The sequence below is a fragment of the Pelmatolapia mariae genome, linkage group LG17, assembly GCF_036321145.2.
Source record: "Pelmatolapia mariae isolate MD_Pm_ZW linkage group LG17, Pm_UMD_F_2, whole genome shotgun sequence".
NCBI lineage: Eukaryota > Metazoa > Chordata > Actinopteri > Cichliformes > Cichlidae > Pelmatolapia > Pelmatolapia mariae.
Window position 1 is genome coordinate 19,213,393 of NC_086242.1, and position 21,217 is coordinate 19,234,609.

The 21,217-nt window shown below is 42.2% G+C and overlaps 1 protein-coding gene across 22 annotated transcripts in view; it reads left to right on the forward strand.

Moving 5' to 3' along the window:
* Positions 1–21,217, forward strand: part of celf2 (cugbp, Elav-like family member 2) — a 237,880-nt gene that overhangs the window by 202,635 nt on the left and 14,028 nt on the right. For 6 of the 22 annotated variants that reach the window (XM_063460420.1, XM_063460415.1, XM_063460416.1 and 3 more), the window contains 4 exons: positions 4,841–5,083; positions 8,269–8,332; positions 15,710–15,844; positions 19,040–19,165. In XM_063460420.1, coding sequence (XP_063316490.1) covers positions 4,841–5,083; positions 8,269–8,332; positions 15,710–15,844; positions 19,040–19,165 — 568 coding nt within the window. The remainder of the gene's footprint in view (positions 1–4,840; positions 5,084–8,268; positions 8,333–15,709; positions 15,845–19,039; positions 19,166–21,217) is intronic. The other 16 variants (XM_063460422.1, XM_063460423.1, XM_063460426.1 and 13 more) reach the window with 7 other exon arrangements.

The window sequence follows — 21,217 nt, forward strand, 5'->3', positions numbered from 1 at the left end:
TATGCTATAAAAAATTAAGTGTATCCAGTGCTTTTAATAGTAATTCAAAGTGGATTTTTGGCTGTTGAATATAACAAAATGACACTTCACACAAATCTCTGCGCAAACAGTTCGACACTGGAATTGTGGATTTATCCCAAAAGCTATGACGTATTTTCAAATCCTGCAGTTTCGCTCACTTTTCTCCAGACTCTCACCTTTTTGTCCTGTTTCTATTTTAAGGTGAAGTTGAATCATATACCTCTAGCTGCCCAGAAACAGTGAAAGTTAGTCATAATTGCCTAAATTGCCATGGCTTCTTTTTACATATATTTATAATAGACTTATAATCACCCCATGCAAAGTTTAAACTTTAGATATGTAGTCCATGTAGTCCAATTCAAAAGATGGCTGCTGCAGAACAATTTCCAGACAGTCATCAGTGGAGAATGATAATCTCCATTTTTAGTCCTGAGCTTTTCACTTCGTTATCTGACAGAGAAATGTATCACATGGCTAGGCATAGAGACCAAACTGGAAAGGATGTTAGAGATGGATGGATGGATGAAAGTAGAGGAGCAGAGGATTAATATGGTGGAAATTAGGGTAGCTATGAAGAGGATAAAGAGTGGAAAGCTAGGTGGTCCTGATGAGATACCTGTGTAAACATGGAGATGTCCAAGAGAGAAAAGTCAGCTGAAACAAGACAAAATTTGTGTGTGAATGAGAGGGAGACGGGTTGTCAGTCTTCCAAAGTAATGGACAGTGTGAGAGGTTCAGGCTGGATGAAGTGGGTAGAAATGAGTGTCAGGGGCGTGAAAAGGAAGATTTACAAGATGGTCAGCTTGCTATGATGTGTGTTTTGAAGATGGTGGAGCTCACAAAAAGACAGGAGGCCGAGCTGGAGATGCTAAGATTTACATTGGGAGTAACCAAGATGGACAGGATTGGCAATGTGTACATCATCAGAGGGACATCTCAGGTTGAGAGGAGGGATAGTGGATGTACTGGACAAAGGATGTTGATGATGGAGGTGCCAGGCAGGAGGAAAAGAGGAAGACCACAGAGAAGGTGGATATTGTGAATGAGGACATAGAAAGGGTTGGTGTGACAGAAGGGATTGTAGGAGCAGGGTGAGATGGAGGCAGATGGTCCACCATGGTGACCTCTAAAATGAGCAGCCAAAAGAAGAAAAAGAATATCCGGCATATCAGATATTAAATGTTCCTGCCTTTCTAGTGCAGTAACAGTCTGTGTTATAGAAGAAAAGGTAATAGTCAATTGAATTCACAGGGCATGAGCAGGGAGCACGAGGTCCAATGTTCTGCCTGTTGCACTCTTTATCCATGCAGCTCCATCGCTGAAGCCAGAGTACTTCCAGAAGTGAGACCCCATCTGAGCATGTAGTTCACAAGGACCAGCTGGACAAAGTCCCAACTTAATCCTCCTGACACTGCCTGGAGTTCATCTGTCAAAACAGCTTCTGATATACATGGCTTTCTAGATGCTTGTTCATCTCAATCAAGGTTGATTAGCTCTTTAGTCAGAGAGTGTTTTTATATGAAAGTTCGAGCTGCTGCTAATCTGTGATGAATTTTTTAAAAATCCCCTTAAGGTAAAACCAGGATAGTTTGTTTCTTTGAGCAAAACTAATAGATGGCATGAGCTGCCACTTTCTCTCCATGTATCCTCAGCATTTAGGGGCGAAGGTAACCAACGAGGCAATCACCTGAAAAACAGCTTCAAAGTGCAACAGCCGGCCTTTCGGGGATAACCGGCAGCATCAGGCATAGATGCCTGTGGCCCTCAGCTTTCCTCCCAGAGCAGGACTCTCATTCCGGGCTGCATTTCCCCTCACTCACAAGGTGTCAACTGGAGTGATGAGATATTTAGCAGAGCGGGATAGGGAGCTCGGTTCTCAGGGGGAATCGACTCCAACGGCGAGGCCCCGACTAACCCTCGCCCTCCCAATACAATTCTCCCGTCGTCTCCTCTACTTTATCTGTCGGCGGTCAGAATGAAGAGGCAAAATGACCAGTGGAGAGACAGAGTAAATATGGCCGAGCCGCCGACAGACAGGAGACGAGCTCATTCAGCTGATAAGTCAGGCCCCGGCCTACAGAAGAAGGGCATTAACACACGGAAACAGACACATACACATACAAGGAAGCAGATACACTGGATGTTCTATCTGACAAAGAAGGTCTGCTTTTAAATTACACAGAAACTCTAGTTTTTTTTTAATGTTGCTCAGGATGTGACGTGTATTCTGTCATTGGTCAGATTGTGAGTGGTACTATACCTGTTCTGCCAAACATAGTAAGAGAAAACACAGAGCTTTAAAAAAAAGCATGCGTCTGTATTCTTCGATGTGTTTGTTATAAGAATGAAGCTGCTGAACCAATTAAAGTCATATCAAAATGATTCCATGCTGTGTCTCAATTTACACCGAGATTAAAGGCATGATATTTGGTGCAAAAGCCAACAGCCATCAGTTGTGATGATGTGATGTTGGTAAGAGATTAATTTGGCTTTGCAATTCATTTAATTTCCCATTAAAGTTTTAGGCTAGACTCTTTATTTTTGACAGTCATACTGTCAAAGCGTAGGCATACGCTTCTAAAGGTGTTAATGATTATTAATTGATTGTTTTGGATGATTTTTAGAAACAATGAATTTTTAGGCCTTGCCTGTAATTACAGTGGTGGATTCTCATATTAAACATGGCCATAGCTTTAAATAGTGACATCAGTGTATGTACAAATAATCCCTGTGAGACAAAAGCTCAGGCTTCTCACAGTTTTTTTTCTACTCTTGGATCTCTATGATGTCACAGAGAGGATATCCCTTATTTGGACATCTCAGGCATGCAGCTCTGGCTGTGCACACAGAAGCACTTTCCACTTCCTGTTTAGACCATCTGTTTGCAAGAGGGCAGCCAATCAGAAGAAAGTTGACTCAAAGGGATAAATGGCCCAAATGTATGAGTATCAACACAAAAATGGTGAGGCCTGAAAATCAAGTTTGGGCTGCTTGTTTGGGGTTGGCATGCCCTCAGCTTTTAGCATCTCACTCCTAGCATCGTGTTAGCATCAGAGACTGACATGTTTTCTTTTCAGGGATGCAAAATTGTGTCCAGAAAGGGTACAGATTATATGTTACTGTCGCATTCTTGTCCCTAAACTCAGTAAATTTAAAGTAAAGTGCATATTTTCACTCCCTAAATGTTGGGGATCGTTCTTCTGATTTTTTCCTGCGCCCCGCACTAAATGATCTCAGACACCTGTTCAGCAAACACGCATGAAAAGGCCGGTTTGTCCGACAAACTCATTACTTTGGAACACCCGGTACTGCCAAATCTAAATAAATGCAAATGGAAATCACGGTGTTATTTTTACCAAAGTGGTCCTGACTGAAGTGTGAATGCTAAAAGCTAGTTTCACAGTACACGCTCTGATCCACAGTGAAGGAAGGAAGTGCAAACGCTCGCTCGCTTTCACTCTTGCACAAAATACCTGCACCGGCACACACAGCCGTCATACAGCACATCTCCGCTCCAAAACGTGTGCAGCGCTATCTGCAAAGTAGCCAAATCCCTTCTCTCCCCCGCCGAGTGCGGATCGTGCCTCAAACTAAATGTTTCAATCAAAAGGTTTTTATCCTCCTGTGGCAGATTGCCTTTGTTTTTGAACGGATTTGCCCCTAGTTAGGCTTTGATTGCGTTGTGTGAGTAATGGTGTGGTGTGATAGATTATGACTTGCCGTCTCAGCTTCGTTTCAGCCGGCACCGCAGCTTTCATCAGGAGCGTTGTGGGTTTTTGTCTCCTTCGTGTCATAGTTGTTAGCAAGCGTGTTGGACGTCTGATTTGTTACCCAGCTTCAGTGTGCGTACACATTCATCTCTCTTACACACACACATACACACACTGCCGCTGCTCTGAGGCGTAAGAATTCGAACAATTAGATGCCGTTCTAGTGACCGTTAAAATCTCTAAATCTTTCTCTTGCCCTCTCAACCTCCCTTCGTAGTCGCCCGAATCACTCTCTCTCTCTCTAGGTCTTTTTCCCCCTCTTTCACACATATTAACACACTCACACACAGACACACACAGATCAAGTCTCTCTTCATATGAGATGATGAAATAGTTGGAGAACTCGGGAAATCTGTTTCTGGTGATACCGTTTTGGACTCAGAGATAACTGAGCCCTTTTGGGGGAAAGAAGAAAGCCCACCGGCTTTAGACTCAGGTTTCCTGTGTGACTGTGTGTGCGTGTCCTGTGTCCCTGAGTGAGTGTGTGTGTGTGCGCTAGAAAGGACTTTTTAATTGAGAATATTTTCTTTCTTTGCTGAAGTTAAGTTTGTTAATACAGAGATGTTTGCGGATGATTTCAGGTGTGTATCATCACTGTAGACATGTGGTTTATTGCCTTTATTGTGTTCACTCAGTACAACAATTATTACAGGTGTGTTTGCAAGCAACAAAGTACCCGAACAATCCTTTGACTCCTTTTCTCTTTCTTCTCCCATTTCCTCTCCTGCCTGAACTCCTCTCCTCTCCTGTTTCCTCACTTCTCCATTTCTGTTTTTCTCTTCCTCCCTTCTCTCTCATCTTGGCTCCTCTCTCATTTCCTTCCATCCTTTCATCTTCTTTTTTGTCTCCTTTCCTCTCATCTTTGGGGGCTTGTGGCCTTTCTATACTTCCCTTTCATCTTCTATCACTTCTTTATTTTTTATCTCACTTCCTTACTCTCTTCTTCCCTTCTCCTTCCCTTCTCCCTTTCTTCATCCTTCTCGTTTTCCGTTTCTTCCTCTCTTTCCCTCCCCTTCTTTATGCTCCTCCTCATCCTCCCATCTCCGCAGGGCTGCTCATCTCCCATCGTGGTGAAGTTCGCCGACACACAGAAGGACAAGGAGCAGCGGCGTCTGCAACAGCAGCTGGCGCAGCAGATGCAGCAGCTCAACAGTGCGACCACCTGGGGGAGCCTGACGGGCCTGGGCGGCCTCACCCCGCAGTATCTGGCTGTAAGGAGCGCCGCCGAGTCGCCCACCTCCATCACCTCCTCCACAGCCCCTTACTGCAGCCCCGTGGCCAACTCAGCAGCAGTCAGTGCCCCCAAACAAGAACAATCTAACTCAAAAAAATCTATCCAACATAGGCCTGTCGTCTTCTCCTTCTTCACTTCTTCCTTTTGTTCTGTAATTCCTTTTTTAGAGCTGCCATTGTTCCTCTCCTTTATCTTACTCTTGGGAATGTTACGCAGTGAGGAAATGGGGTCTCTGAATTAAGGTTGCCAGAAGACGATCTTTCATGTTCGATATCTGAAAAATTTTCACGCCAGATAAAAATGCAGGGATTCACGTCCTGTTTCTGAATTTCTTATGAAGTTCTCATTGCGATGGTGTTCACAGATCTGCATTCAGTATTAAATTGGAGGTGGAAAGCCAGAAAGTAGAAAAATCAATAGTTTAAAACAATTTAGTTGGTGAATTTTTGACATATAATAGAAACATAATTAATGAAATCATAATTATATTTAATCAGGAATATTATTTAATTCATGTATAACTATGTCAAGGAATTCTAAAACAACTGTTTTATGATCAGTTTATTGTTTGTGTAGGTTACGGCTGAAAAGTGACATTTTATACTAAAGATTTCATTTTTGAGCCCGTTCTGGTCCTCAGGTCATCAAATACTACATTTAATTTAAAGGTGATACTCGTGTGACGCACTCATCATATTTGAATGAAAACCGCAATATTTTCACAATCCTAAGTGAACAGCTAGACGTAGCAAAAGTAAACAACTGCTAGCATCAGAGCTTCAAAATAGCCATCTAAATAATGTCCTTACCTTACTTACCTTAGCCATTAATGTAGTAATCTACAAATTAATAATTAACCAGGTAGTAAAATAATAATAATAATAATTAGCATTTCACTATTTGTTAATGGTAAGTAACTTTTACATCCTTTATTGATCTATTTTATTTTTTAGTTTCCTAAAAAATTACAAATTAAATGCAATACCAATGTAGCCTCAAAATTATATTAAGCAATTTTAGGCAAATGTGCGCTAATATTTATGATTATGCTATGATATGCACTCTATAACATAACATTCTAGCGGTTGACTGATCACACACTGTCTGATCTGAAGAATCAAGAATCAAACTTACTATTCCAGTGAAGTGGCATACATCAAATATAAGCACAAAAATAGCCCAGCTAATGTATGCCCTGGAAATGTTGCGTAAATGTATAATGTGACTACCTAACCAACTTGTAAATCTTTAAAAGCTTCACATGTGCCAGATTATTACTTGAAAACTGAAAATATTTTCCACCTGTCCTTTAGCTGTTCTTTTACAACTATGTAACCGTATCAGTAATTCCATCCGGCGTTTGCTCTTCCTGTCATACGGAAAGCAACTAGCGAATGCTCCGGACATGCTTGGTTATCTTTGTAGCTGTTAGCATCTCTTCCTCTTATGCCGTCATACCCTGTTTGTACTTGACAGTGTGTTTTTGCTTTAGGTAGCAAAGAAGAACTATTGTTTCCACCTATAGTGGGAACAGTTTTCTTTGATGTTTTACAAAGTAATGTGCTTTGAGGTCTGTCCTATTGTAGCTCCTTTTTAAATGCTAAATCATCAGCTGACACCCTTCTCTCGCTCTTTTATGTAAATGCATGACATCTCTGTGCCGCTGATATCGAGACATATTACAGTATTATGTGGAAAAGTATGTTACTAGGGTGTGAAGACTAACGAACACGTTATTTAATTGTTTTGCCGACAGATGTGTTGAAGCTATATCCAGCGTGTAGATCGTGTCTGTAGATAATCTGGCAAGTTGGGTAACGCGTATGTATTAAAATGATTCAAAATAAAGTTGAGGGTGACGCAAATTATGGGATTTTCCAGAAGATAAAGCAAAAAGTGAATGAATGGAGTGTTGGAGATAATCCTGAACAGAATTTTGCAACTTTTTGTGGATCTTGTTCCCCAAAATTTGTTAGCATGAATTATAAATTAGAGGTTTTCTGCTAATGATAATAATTATCCGTTTTCTATGTTCAAAAATAGTTATCAGTAATCCCAGTAATAGAGGAAAAAATGGCAAAGATCTTACAGGATTCATTTCTTTTCCCAGTTATTTGCTCCTGTCACTTACATCCTTCCATCTTTGTGCAACACACGAGTATAGAACCTTTTGTGAAGGTCTAAAGGAAAATTAAATATTCAGTGCATGACAGCTGTGTAGTCATTACTTTTAACTCCAAAAAGTATTAATCAAAAATGGTTAGTAGATAATTTCAAGGATACAGAGGCGCTTGCCTGATGTCCTCTTTGAAAATTTATAATGTCTAAATTTTGTGGATTTAAACGGGTGTAAAAATAATACTGAAGGTTGGCGTGGAGCGTACTGGAATCGTCTGATGTCCAATTTAAAAACTGCTGCAGCAGAAGCTCAGCTGCTCAGCGTCTAAAATTGTTTAGACGCTTTTGATTTTTTGATTGGGAAGTTTCTCATTTTATACTAGGGTTCAGAGACCCCTTTCTCCTCTCCTCCTTCCTCAATAGCTTTGGTGAGCTAACCCTTGACTCGTTGCTCTTTAGTTTCTAATTTAACAACCTAAACCGCCGTTAAAATACACTTCTTAAATGTCGGGGATTTGATTCCCATTTTGTTTGATCCTAGCTGCAATTTGCACCTCTCCTTTGAGCGAGGGTAAAACAGAGCTCAGACAAACATCTCTCCCTTACTGTATATCGATTTATTTGGAGCTAAAGGTGGGGCGTTGAGATAAAAATTGTTTTGCGAATCGAGTTCCCAGATTTTTCTGCGCTTTCAATCCCTTTTTCTCAGTCCTTTCAAAAGATTAAGCTCTATTCTGGGAAGGAAAAGAAAATATCACACAATAGAAACAAGATGTTAATTTGCTGTTAATTCAAGTCTTTGAAGGATGAGTTTTTGACAGCATCAGTATTCCACTTTTGTTTTGGAATCTAATTAGTCGGCTAGATTAGAGCTTTCATGCTCAACTTGTCTGAGAGAATCACGGTGGAACACAAACAGTGTTTGCTTAGAGGAGAGATCAAACTATATTAGCAGCTCATTTACTCATCGAGCACTGATGCAAAAACCACACTGCTAAACCGCTCATTACAAGTTTAGTTCTCACTGTTGCATAGTATAGACATGTATTCAGCTGTCGGTATCCACTGGCTCACTTTCTTCTCCTCTTTTTCCCTTCTCCTCCTTGCCTCTCTTTCTTTCTCCAGTTGCTTCAGCAAGCAGCCTCCTCTGGTAACCTAGGAGCCTTCAGCGGGATCCAGCAGATGGCCGGTGAGTCAAAAATCAGTCGATAGACTCACAGATCTACCAGGGCAGTGGACTCTTTGTTGCGCCTCTCTGTTTTTTTTCCACAGACTTCTAAAACAGGACCAAAGAGCATAACAGATGAACTCGCGTGGTGGAGTTAAGAGAGATCTTTGCCCTGAAGATTTATTAACTGTTGCTAAGATTTGTCTTGATCTTTTAATGAGGCCAGACAAGAGTTGTGCCCTGGGCGTGTAACAGTAGCACTGAGGCTTTGTCGGGGATGGATGAATCACAGAAAGGAGGAAAGAGAAAGAAAAAGGAGCACAGAAAATGGTTAAAAGTGGGCACCTTTGGTGGATTTGTTGCACTGCAGGCTGGCGCCATCTACTGCTCTCTTCCTGTGGAGGGCCTCTGATCTATCATCTTCACTTCCATATTTTCTTTCATGAGTATCTGCAGGTTCAAAGCAAAGTTAAGCCTTTTATTCACTCTAAAGGAATTGAGCTTAGGGAAGACACTACAAGGGAGCAGGCTCAAATTTTTTACCTAGTAGATACCGCTGCAAAACTTGGCTTCCTTTTGGAAAAATATTTTATGTATTACACATTTTCTGGTTTAAATATGAAAATGATTCATTATCTAAATATGTGCCAGCTTACATACTTTTCCAGAACAGAAATTTAAACACTAGATAAAGCCAGGTTGAAAATGTACTCTTTAATTTAGTTACTGTCCAAAGGCTTTTTTTTCTCCCAGCAGCAAGAAAAAAATACATTTTGGCATTTTTGGGAATAAAATCTTGTATAAATGAGGCTCCGAATCACATTTGAGTAAGAATTTCCATAAAAATATGCAGCATATAATCAGAAAGTTTCATAGATGTAAGTGCTAGTGAATTTAATGTAAATTTCAAATTATTGGCGACCTAGAGGATTTTAACAAGCCTGTATCACCATGAAACTTTCACAGCTGGTTACTTACATGTAGATAATTATTTCTGTGTCTGAACTTTACTGAAAAATTATTTTTAAATGTATAAATTAAATATTACATGTCTAAATATGTGCTGACTTGCATACTTTTCTTGAATAGAAATTCAAATATTGAATAAAGTTCACCGAAAGTCAAATATTTTAACAGAAGTGATTCTGTCAAAAAAAATTTTTTATCACTTCATAAAACAAAAAACACTCAGCCAGAGAAGGTCAATCTTTTTAATGATTCTTAGCAATAAAACCTCAGGAATACTTGGCTGTGAATGTTGGATCCTAGTATTTATAGGGAGAAATTTAAACTTATATTATTAACTTACATTAACACAAATATTTTCCATGTTGCAACCAGTCTGACATTTGTATGTTTATGTTTTTATGCAAATCAGGCATTTACCCATATAAATATGTGCCTGTTTACTTTTTTTTTTTCCCAAAACAGAAATTTAAACAGTGCATGAAGTGGAAATACATTGAACGGCAAATGTCTTTTACTCCCAGCAGACAGAAAAAAGTACATGTTTTGGCATGTTTTTGAGTAAAATACTCTATAAATGAGGCCCTGAATGACCTATAAGCAGCATAGCATAATTAAACTTCCTCAATAGCTTCCTTACATTAACACAAATATTTTCCAAGTTGCAAGAGTTCTGAAATTTTATGTTTAAATCTGCAAATTAGGCAATTATCTACCTAAATATGCGCTAATTTCTCCAGACCAGAAAACCGAACTTCAGATAAAACCTGGAAATCTGCTAGAAATAATCAAACATTTTGATTTTATTGGATACTCTAAAAATCAGGCTCTGAATGACATATGAACTAACTCCTTAGAACTATAGTTAGAAATAAAATTGGGAGGTCTGTATGTAACTAAAGTAGATGTTAGGCTTAAAGTATATAAAACTATAATTTTTAATAATTTAGTATTATTATTTTTAGTATTTACAGGGAGAAATTTTCATTATCAGGAAACTTCCCCAGGTGCTGACTTACATTTGGACAATTACATGCACATGAGGCATTATCTCATTAAATATGCACTAATCTGCATAATCCTTCAATAGACAAAGCGTAGAAAAATAACAGCCAGTGAAGGTTTTCCAACACGTGAAGACAGGAAATGAAGCGGTATGGGACAGTAATTCTCCTAAGTGAAGCTGCAGCAATAAAAAATGCATATTGTATTAACCCAGTTCTGTATTAATCTAAGCCTTGAGCTCGCCAAGAAGCTCTGCTATTAAATGTTGAACAAGATAAAATCTCTGTATTTAAGAAATATAATTTTTAGGGCTTTAAAATTTGGGTTATTTAAGACTTTCAGGCGCTCGTGGATACTCATCATCTCAAACTTCTTCTCTCTTTCCATTAAACTCGTCTCCTCTTTCTCGCTTTTTTATTTTAAGCCTCCTTTTTGCAGATTCTCCCCCACCTCCCACCCTCCTCACTCACAGTTTCTTCATCTCCCCTTTACGCCTCCCTCCAGCCTTCGCACTCCGACTGTTCTGCCCTCCTTTGGTTCGCTTTCTTCGCGAGGTGTCAGCTTTTAATTGTATGTTGTTTAGCGCACATAAAGAAACTGCCAAAGGATCCGAGCGTGATAAGACTTTTTTAAAGTGGCGAGCCCCGTCTTGTCTCCTCTCGTGTTCTGTCACGTTCCCCTGAGTTGCAGTGCCTCGCAGTTTCCCCGCAGCTGTTTAAAATTTTCTGCCGTTGGGCTCAAACATACATTTTCCTTTCGAATATACACTCACGCTGACAAATAGGCTTTGGGATTTGGAGCGGCGAGTGAGTAACGGTGTCTGAATCTGGAGATCTGTTGGTCCTCCATCTGCGATGCGGAGCGCGAGAAGGGAGAGGGAGCGAGTATTAGTGATTGGCAGGAGATGTGAGACAGCTGAATGACATCTGGTCCCAGTCTTTAACACGAGGAGCTGCAGAGCTGAGAGGCTTCAATTACACCAATGAGCATTCAATTAGATGCAGCCAACGGCAGCCTGGTGCAGGCCGGCGCTGCCATACAAGCTGCAGGGAGCGCACACGCACACACGTGCATCCCTGCACACATATGTACTCACACACTCGCGAACCATCTGGCCGGCCCGGAAACCCCGGCCCCAATGTGGGAAATAGAATGAATTTGTCTCATACGATCTCTCTTTCTTTGTCTCCGCTTTATTCCTCTCTAGCCCAGTTATTTTTTATCTCTTGGCCTGCTCCTTTTCTCCTCATAACTGCCTTGAAAATAAATGCTTGTTCAATGAGGGTGACTGTCTTCGACAAATGCAAGTAAGAATGGGTGTAGAAAAGAAGAAAAAAGGCAGAAAAGAGGTTGCAATGAGTGCAAAAGATAGAGACAGAAAGGGAGCTGCTGGAATTGTCTTTGTCATCGACTGAGGGAGAGGAAAGAAAGGCTGTAAAAATGGACCAGGAAAAGGGTTGGTGGAAAATGAGGTACTGAAAAGCTAAAGAGGGAGGAAAGTATAAAAAAAAATGTAGACGAGGGAGGAAAAGGCCAGTACGAAAATTGGGAAGTAGGGAAAAGGAAGATAAGAAATGGGCAAGTAGGGAAAAATAGATGAAGGGGTCAGGATATAGGAAAGAAGGGAGAGCAATGAAGCAGAGAAGGGAAAGGAAAATGTAAAGCAAGAATAGGGAGGAAATTAAAAAGCAAGGAAAGTAGGAAATGAAAAGGAGGAAAAGAAGAGGGAATAAAAGGAAAAAAATGTGGAAAAGATGAGGAAACGAAAGAATAAGAAAATGAAAGTTAAAGAAGCGGAAACATACATAAGAACCAAAGTAGAGAGAAAGAAAGTAAATCAAGGGCAGAAAAGGGAAAATGACAATGATGATGGAAAGATGAGGAAAGAAAAAAGTGGAAAGGAAAGGATGGAGGAAACAAACGAAGGTGGGGGGAAAAAGCGCAGCGAAGGGAAAAGTGAAGTGATTCTCTACAATGACCATTTATTAGCATTGTAAACACACTCGAGCGTGTTTGTGGATCTCTGCCTCACCCATAGAGAAGGAGGAGGTCTGCAAAATAAAAACATACTTTCGATTATAATAAAGAGGTATGAATGAGAGCTCTTGTAAACAGCCTTCCCTCTGTGTTACCTGCTCCGTGGAGTCAGAAATGAGATCTAGCAGCAGCGCTGAAACCACATATCTCCTCGCTCATGTGGCGCATTGTCTGCCTTATCTGGAAAAACAACACTGTTTGAATTAGGCTGGAGCGTGCGTTTCATGGGATGCGATAGAAAGAGCGGCGGCGGTTTTTATCCCCACCTTTGCGCAGAAGTAGAAATCCATTTCGGGTTGTGATGTACGACAGAAAATTGGAGAAAATCGCTTTGCAAACGAGATTGGTTTTGGCTTCGGTGTAAGTAAGTGCAGATGAGTGGGGGAAAAACTCACATGCGTGCAGAGGCACACTCGCGCGCTTGGTGTCTTCAGCTTTGTTTACACACACACAACACACACACTTCCTGCTGCAGCACCTCGATATCTGTCGTCATTGGCTGCGTTCAATTTGACTGTCTGGGTGAAGGATACCTTTGTAGAACCTCTAAGCATTCACCACGGTGTCAAACAAGATGGATTTTCTTCATGGTGTCTTGTTCGTGTGTGTCTTATTTGTATCCGTGTGCAAGAGTGTGTGTGTGTGCGTGTAATCTCATGGTACGGTATATACACGCAAACTGTATATACGACGCATACACCTCACATTGACAGTGTCCACCCTTTTAACACGAGGCAGAGGAAGCATCTCTGTGGTAAGACCTTTACTTTTTGCTCTGATGACTGTTTGCTTTCGGAGGTTTTGTACTCACACACACTCACACTAACACACACACACACATGCGCGTATTTGTGGAGTGAGGTGAAAGGTTGAGTTGTGCTCACAGACGGTGTTTTATAGCCTCTGCTTCGCCATCATTTAGGCGTTGGCACATAGGCATTAATTATGCTTAAGTACAGGCCGTATGCTTAATGCCAGAAAGAAGATTAACAATGAGGAGAGTTCAGCCTTCAGGGGTCCCTGAAATAGAGGGTGACTGCTGAAAGGGAGAGGGCTTTAATATTTAGTTTAAAGGGGAAGGCTTCAATAATTTGGCATCACATAGAGGCCAGCCGTAGACTGCATAATGTCCAGGTACTCTAAACAGTCATTGTTTGTAATAGCCAGCAGGGGGTGACTCATCTAGTAAAGTCTAATGGAAACTTACTTCTCATTTGATTTATGATCTCAGTAAATACTTTCCGCTGGAATTTATGGCCTCAATCAGTAGTTTTAACGCCACAGTCACATTAGGGAAAACAGGGGTTGCATGACCAAAGTTATTGGGACAGTATGCCATGAACTTGAAGTTTTATTGCCTCTGAAGTGGTGGCTTCAAAGAAGCGGACCAAGCCTTGGCAGCACTCGCAGCCAGGTGCCATCCTCCAAGCGACTTTGGTGCATCAGGACGGCGATAAAACAGAAACAAGACGGACTCTGTCTGCTTTGAATTGGGTCGAGTTGACAAATAAAATTGCAATCTTGCCACTTGCATTCAGAGAAAGTCACATTAACTACTGAACCTTGGAGTTGTGAAACAGAAATGGTTCCAGAAATAGTGACGTAGTTGCTCAAGGACGGTGATTCAACTGCGCGATGACAACGGCGCAGTTGAATGGCGCTCAGTAACCTTACAAAGAGTCCACTACTGCAAAAAATATATATATTTTGCAGGCAAGTTGCACAGAATGACTCAGATTGATTGCAACATGTTGACGATCGGCTATATTAGATGACAGTTATTTCCACACCTTTAAAGTGAATGCAGTCAGTTCAATCAGACCATGATAATTTGGAGACCAGTTACCTCCCACCAGAGGGTGAGGATGTTGCACATCTGGGCGACCAGTTGATTCCAACAACTGCTTGAACTTGATCACCAAATTCCCAGATTTTCCGTAGCCGCAGTGAGTTTGCTGTCCTCATTTTTCCTTCTAGTGTGACTGAGCCGCAAGTCAAATTTAATAAAACATGATCATAATTTTCTCAATTCTGGTCCCACTCTTAGTTACAGTGAATATAAAATAAAGCAGGGGCTTCTTTTGATTGACAGTATAAGCATAAGAGTATAAGCGACATGTCTCCTCTTGTTTTCTACTTCTTAACCCTCCTGAGACCCTCACACGGGGTCATTATATTTATGCTTTTCTATAAATTCGAAGTGTTTTGTACCTTGTGACACAATGATGAATTTATAATGTACCATAAACCCACTGTCCCCATGCAAGGTTGTACTTTTTAAATATTATTTGAAAGACGATGGTCCACCTAATCCCAAATAGCTCGGAAAAATTAAAAATAGATCCCAACAAGAGCTCCAGCCTCAGGAGGATGATGGGACTTCATCCAGATTTTTATATTTGAAGTCTCTGAGCCCAGCTGATATGAATACACCCATATGTTCAGTCTTTTTTTGGCCTTAACTCAATTCAGTGTCATGTTTACTAATTTACTAAAAAACGGAACTTTTAGCTTTTAAGGATTCACTGACTCTCACATTAAGTGCCTATTTTGATAGTTTAAATGGCATTTTGGCAATTTGCTGGTGCAAAAATAGTTTTGTGTTCTGTTTTTTGCATAAACGTAAGAGTTTTATGGGCTTTTTCCAAATCTGCACCTTGATACCTGCAAACTATCAAACAAACTGGTACAGGGATAGGTTGACATCAGTCAACAAGGCCGATATAGGCCAGTTGCAATGTGTGGTGCCCTTTAGACTCAGTTTCATCCTCTGAACTACAATATTATAAAAGCTCCCATCATTACCCTGTGATATAGATGTGATGGTCTTTGTTGAGCAGGCAGACATTTATTTATAGAAGCATGAGTTAGCTGAGCAGACTCGGAGCTCTTGTTGAATCTAAAGTGGTATAATTGGCTAAAAAGCCCGTATAAGCAGTGTAGGAAGGTTAGTTTCCTCCTGCATTGTCTGAGCCCTCTCCACTGAGCTTTAGTGCTTCTTAAATATAAAAAAATATATAACATTAACTAAATCGCTGAGATGATTTCTTCCTCCGGAGCAGCTCCGCCTCAGAGAAACGCGCCAAACCTAAAACACTGCAACAGCTGCTTTTTACTGATTCAGACACTTTGGGGACTTATTAGCAAAATCAGCTTCTGTAGTGTTTGCCTGCACACGCTACAGATTCTTCACAAAGACCTCAAATAAAGAGCATTTCAAGGTTTACATGTGCAGGATATCCACACACTCCACTGCTGTACACCTCCGGACGCCCAGCAGCTAACGTGTGTTCAGTGCTGTCCTCTGGTACGCTGTCCCGGCCCAGCCAGGCGACCCAGCCACGCCTCAGCCCCAGGTTTGACACCACCCTCTCTGGCTCCTCTCTCCAGGTATGAGTGCTCTGCAGTTGCAGAACCTGGCCACTTTAGCGGCGGCAGCGGCGGCGGCCCAAAACTCAGCCAGCCCCTCCACCGCAAACCCCCTGTCCTCCAACGCCGCCTCCCTGGGAGCGTTGGCCAGCCCAGGTAACGCCACAGCCACTCAGGTTGGGGGGTCCAGCGCCGGGGGAGGGTGGAGGGCCCGACGCCTGCCTGCGTCCTTCGCTCTCCATCGTTACCATTGCCACTGTTGTCGTCCCACGATCCCCGCCGCATCATCACCGACACCATTACTGCCGAAACATCCTCATTGTTTGGATCCCCGTCAGTGTTGTTGACCTTCTTTCTGGCACATTCCCATGGTGTGTGTATGTGTGTGTGTCCACCTTCATTTCAAGACAGACACCATGCTGTGTTACTCATCCGCTGCCTGCCTGCCTCACCTCCCTCACCATGTCGCCCCACAGCCATGCCATTCTGTGATACACATGCGCTGTCCATGGTGCGTGCGCATGTATGTGCGTTTTCGTGCTTAAGTGTTCCCGTCAGGTTTAGACCTATGTGTGTTTCTTCCGTCCTATTTTTGGTCGATTTCTTTGTTCATGCCTCGCCTCACCAGCTCTGGAGACATTGTAGAAACTTTTTAGAGCAGCAGACTGGTTTTCTTTCCCAGCGGACGGCGTTTGTTTGTGTTGTTTCTGTGTTCATAGCTGTGGGTTTTAAAAACCTCCTGAACCCGGCTAAGGTTAAATATCATCACCTTCAGACTCCCCCCTCCTACCTCTTCTTCCCAAAGTGCCTCATCATTCTCACTCGCTCTGCCCCTCCTCTTCTCCTCTCCTCTCCTTGTGTTCCTTCTCGTTGCCCTCGTCTATTCCTGCTGCCCCGCATTTGACAAGCTCCCTGTTTCTGCTCCGTCATCCTCCCCTCTCATGTCGGCTCGGCCTCGCTCCAGCAGCCGTGGTTTTGCTGTCTCTTTTGGTGCGCAGTCCCAACAGAGCATGAATATGAAAAACTACCCCCCTCCTCCCATACGCACACATTCACCCCCCCCCCCCCACCCCGTCTTCTCCCTCCTTAAAGCTTGCGCCTCTTCATCCCACTTCCTGCCTTCACCGAGCTGATCTGCGCTTGGCGTGAACGCCCGTTCTCGTCTCGTTCTCGTCTCGTTCTCGCCATACTTTTCACCTTCTCTCTTTTATTCCCATCTGTGTCTCCCTCCTTCTTCTTCTTCTTCTTCTTTCTCTCTGAATGTCAGTCCAACCTTGAATAGTACGCGCTCAGGCTGAGCCACTCTTTGTGAATGAGTGGCGGCATATACTGCATGAAACTGAAAACGTCACGCCAGTTTTGATAAATATAGACAGTTCTGCATGGAGACAGGCCGTGTGCTGACATTACGCTTCCTTTTACCGCAACATTTCTTAACGTGTTCAGCCGCAGTCCTGCTTTGTTGGCATCGCTTTCATGAAATCAAGGGTAAATTAATACTTTTTTTTTTAAATTTGTTTTAAGCAGAATGAGATCGAAGGCTTTGTGCACCACATTTCCCTACCCACCCCATCCTACCTGTCCACCAGTTTGTCCACGTTTCCATCACTGCGTGTTCAGGTGTATGTGTGCGTGAGTTTGCGTCCAACTGTGGTCTATTCATCCATCGCCCGTTGGCTGTTTTTGTGTGTTTCAGTTGATTTAAAATAAAACCAGGGAAAAGTCATTTAATTATACTCCACATTTCTGAGGTTTGACTGTTATATGCATTCTGTGCATATCTGTGCTTCTTTGGATTGTCCTTATGTTTATGTAATGCTCTTACAGCATTACCTCGATTGCAGCAATCCTGCAGTATACTTGCTTTGGTGCACAACATACCATGCAGAATTCTGTTATCATCTCCATACACTTCTATAGATTATTATATTTAAGGTCAAGGTGCCACTGCTTGTTTGGTAAAGGTTAATTAAAGGTGCCACTTGTAGCATGTTTAAGCATCAGTATAGCATCAGATCAAACACTCATAAAGGAACGGTGCAACTATGAGGAGAATTGGTTTTATTAAGATCTTTTCTGCCTTGAACCGTGGTGCTTCTTGTCAGAGAGATGCTCCCTTTTCTCCATTCACACCGGCTGAACTCGAGAGATAAACAAATTGTGAAGTGATTTCTCCATCAGCCTCTCGGTATTCATCGTCGCCACGAGCTCACAAAGCTTTTTTCTCTTTGCCCGTTGAAGAAAGGAGTCTCGGTCTCAAATTGAGAAAAAAACATATGCACAGAAACATCTGCAAACCTGCATTTGCATGAATAAGTTAGTCATATTAATTCCTCTAAAAAACAGAAGAAGAAAAAAACGAAGGACAATCAAGCCACACTCCTTCCTCATCACTGATTTGCATTACACGAAGGTGCCTCCTTGTCAGTTCCTACTGCTAGCAAAAAGCTGCAGTGTAGCAGAACGCACTATGAAGCAGCTGAAGCCAAGTTTTAATATGCTGTCAAAGCAGGAAATTGAGCCCTTCAGGAGACACTACAGCACGAGGAGCCCGACATGTCTAACAAGCATTCTGTCCTGGCAAGTGCAATTTCCAAATGTTAGTTTTAGGTTATTGTAGTTTTTTAGTTAGACTAAAGAATTTCAGCAGCTTCTTCAGCCCCAGGTTGCACATTGTGGGGCAAACCGTTTTCCTCTCAAGTGGGTTTCAAATTAAAGCTTTGTTTTAGAAGTTTGGTTCATCGCTCACTCACACACACACATTACCTGCTGATAATGCAACTTCTGCATGCGTGTCCATTTCACGTTTTTTGGGAAAGACAAAGCCTGAACTGGACAGCATTTTTAGTCTCTTGATGCCAAACCGGCACTGTTTTGTTTTGGTTTTTTTTACCTTTTACTCTATGTAGTTCATGTCTAGAAGTAGTAAATGTTTAGGCTCAGTAATGACCGATTATTGTGATTCAGCTTGCCACCAAGTTTCAAGAAACTGAAGCGTGCAGTCATTAAAGAGATGAACTTACAGGAAGTAATCTGAGCCAGCTCCCTTTGGTCTGTGTAGCACATCTCTTTCCAAATTCCTTGTCATCACTGTCTGTGATAAATGCACCAAAAGCTGATGCTAATTTGCTACAATGGAGCACTTACTGTTTGCTTTAAATGAAGGTCAAGCTATGCAAAAGCCTGAACCTCTACACAAGGAACCTTGTTGCTTTGTTTTCTATATGTTTATGTAACATGTCCACTTCTTTTGTCTCCTACTCTCCCTCTTCACCTCTGTCCTTATCCCTCCTTTTTTTTATTTTTGCTCTGTTCATCCTCCTCCTCCTCCTCCTCCTCTTCCCCCAACAGCGGGCACCACAGCCAGCTCCAACGCTGGCGCCATGAACTCTCTGACCTCTCTGGGCACCCTGCAGGGCCTGGCAGGAGCAACTGTGGGCCTGAACAACATTAATGCACTAGCAGGTAGCGTTAACAGTGAGTATTCACCCTGCCATCAGCCACTCCACCTCCACCTCTGATCATACACAACCAACGGCGACATCACTACCGCAAAGCCTGTGAGTCAGTGCAGAGAGACGTAGCCGCAGCTGTCGGGGGGGTTGACTCAAGTGGGGTTTCTGATGACTTTGAATGATTCACTTGTACATTAAACAAACTCTGCATTTAAATCTGTTGGAACCAAGAATGTGCAGATTTGGTAGTAGAAGGAGGAAAATGCATGCCAAAGAAAATCAATATTTAATTTCATTGAACGAAGAATGAGTATATCAAAAATCCATACGTTTGTCCAACTCTAATGTGAGCAGCTATTCCTAAGTATACAAATATCAGAAATGTTGAAACTGACTATCACCATGCATCACTTGGCTTTCTTCTGAAACAGAAAAAAGACAGCGTGATGCTTCTGTATTCCCGCTTTTGCTAAAATTCCCAGAGTTTGGTTCCTCCCGTCGTCTCTCTGTGTCTCAGTTTGACTTAAAAAATAAATGGTTGTTCGTCTTTTAAAGACAGCTACTGCATAAAATCACCTGCCAACACATATTTCATCCATTCCTCCACTCATCTCTTCATCCGCTTCCTGGTTGTGTCCTGGGTTGTGCTTGCTGTAAGAGTGCCGGTGTGCCATCCTGGCGTAGTTGGCGTGCTGCTCGTTGCCTAACAAAGGCTGTCGCTGTGTCATCGTTTCACATCGTATTGGACTTGTTGTGTCACTGTTGTGTTTTCTGTTGTTTCCGCAAAGCGGTTTGGACAAGTTGCACGGGGGGCTAAAGGCCAAAATTGTAATTTTTCCTTTGGTTAGCTGCCAATTTCACATTTACTGTTATGTAAATGTTGTAATTGTACCCTCACAATGCAGTTCTATCAATTTTCCTGGCTGGTAAATACAAATCTTTTCAATTTCATGCCAAAAATATAAAAGGTAGCTGTGTTGTGTTAGATTTTAACACAAAACAAACTCAAATTTGATCATTTAAATGTCAAAAGGAGAAACCACAATTTTTTTCAGGCTGCTGTCACGCTAGGAAATACAATATTTGATCATTTTGTTGCACAAGAGGGCACAAAAAGGCTGTTTTTGTCCCAATAATAAAAGCTAAATAGGACTCTTTTTTTTCTTTCTTCAAAGTAAAAAAAATTAGAGAAAAGTCTAATTTGCTGTCAAAGCATTAACACAGCTGCGTGGTTCATTAATCCATTTTAAGTTTAAGCGAGTCACACACGTTTCTTTCCACATGTGGATCGTATCGACCACACGGCCGCCCTGTGTGGCGTTCTGGCATCTGCCGAGCCGTGTGGTGCGCGTCCTGCCTTTGACCTCTGGGGAGACGGGGCTGGGATCTTAATCAGAGCTGTTATGACAGCAGAGATCCTGTACAACCAGCCTCTTCCACCGCATTATTCTCCCCTGACCTTTACCGCTCTTCGGTTCGACTAGCTGTATCCGCTGTGTAAATCATATACGCGTCTACTCGAGCGCACGCAGGTACAAAAACACAGAACATGTCTAAACACACACACACACACACACGTGCTCGTCCTTCTGAGCCGAATGGGTCGCTTTCATTTTGCATCCCATTTTGTCCTCACTAACCCTTCTCTCCTCTTAGCACCCCCTGCGCATCCTTCCTCCCACTCACCCACCCACCACCAACAACTGCCCTCATTTAAACACATCTAGGCCTTAATTGAATTGCAAAGGTCACTGGTGCAATTATTCCTGAATAAATGAGTGACCTATAATCCAGAGCGCCGCGGTGATAATTTATTTCACTGTGTCTGACGGCGAGGCGACAGGACGCCGAGCCAGTGTCAGACCCCCTCTGACAAGTTGCCCTCCGTTGTGATATTAAGCCGTTACATGCAGCTAATGAGTGTTACTGCTGTGTTCCTTCACTTTTTAAAATCGCCACCCTCCCCTCCCCTCCCCGCCTACCCTTTACGCGCCGCGTGCCTGTCTTCACCCCTAAAGAGAGCCGTCACGGGCAGGAAAAGCACACATAATCGCACCCCAGTATTTGTTTAACA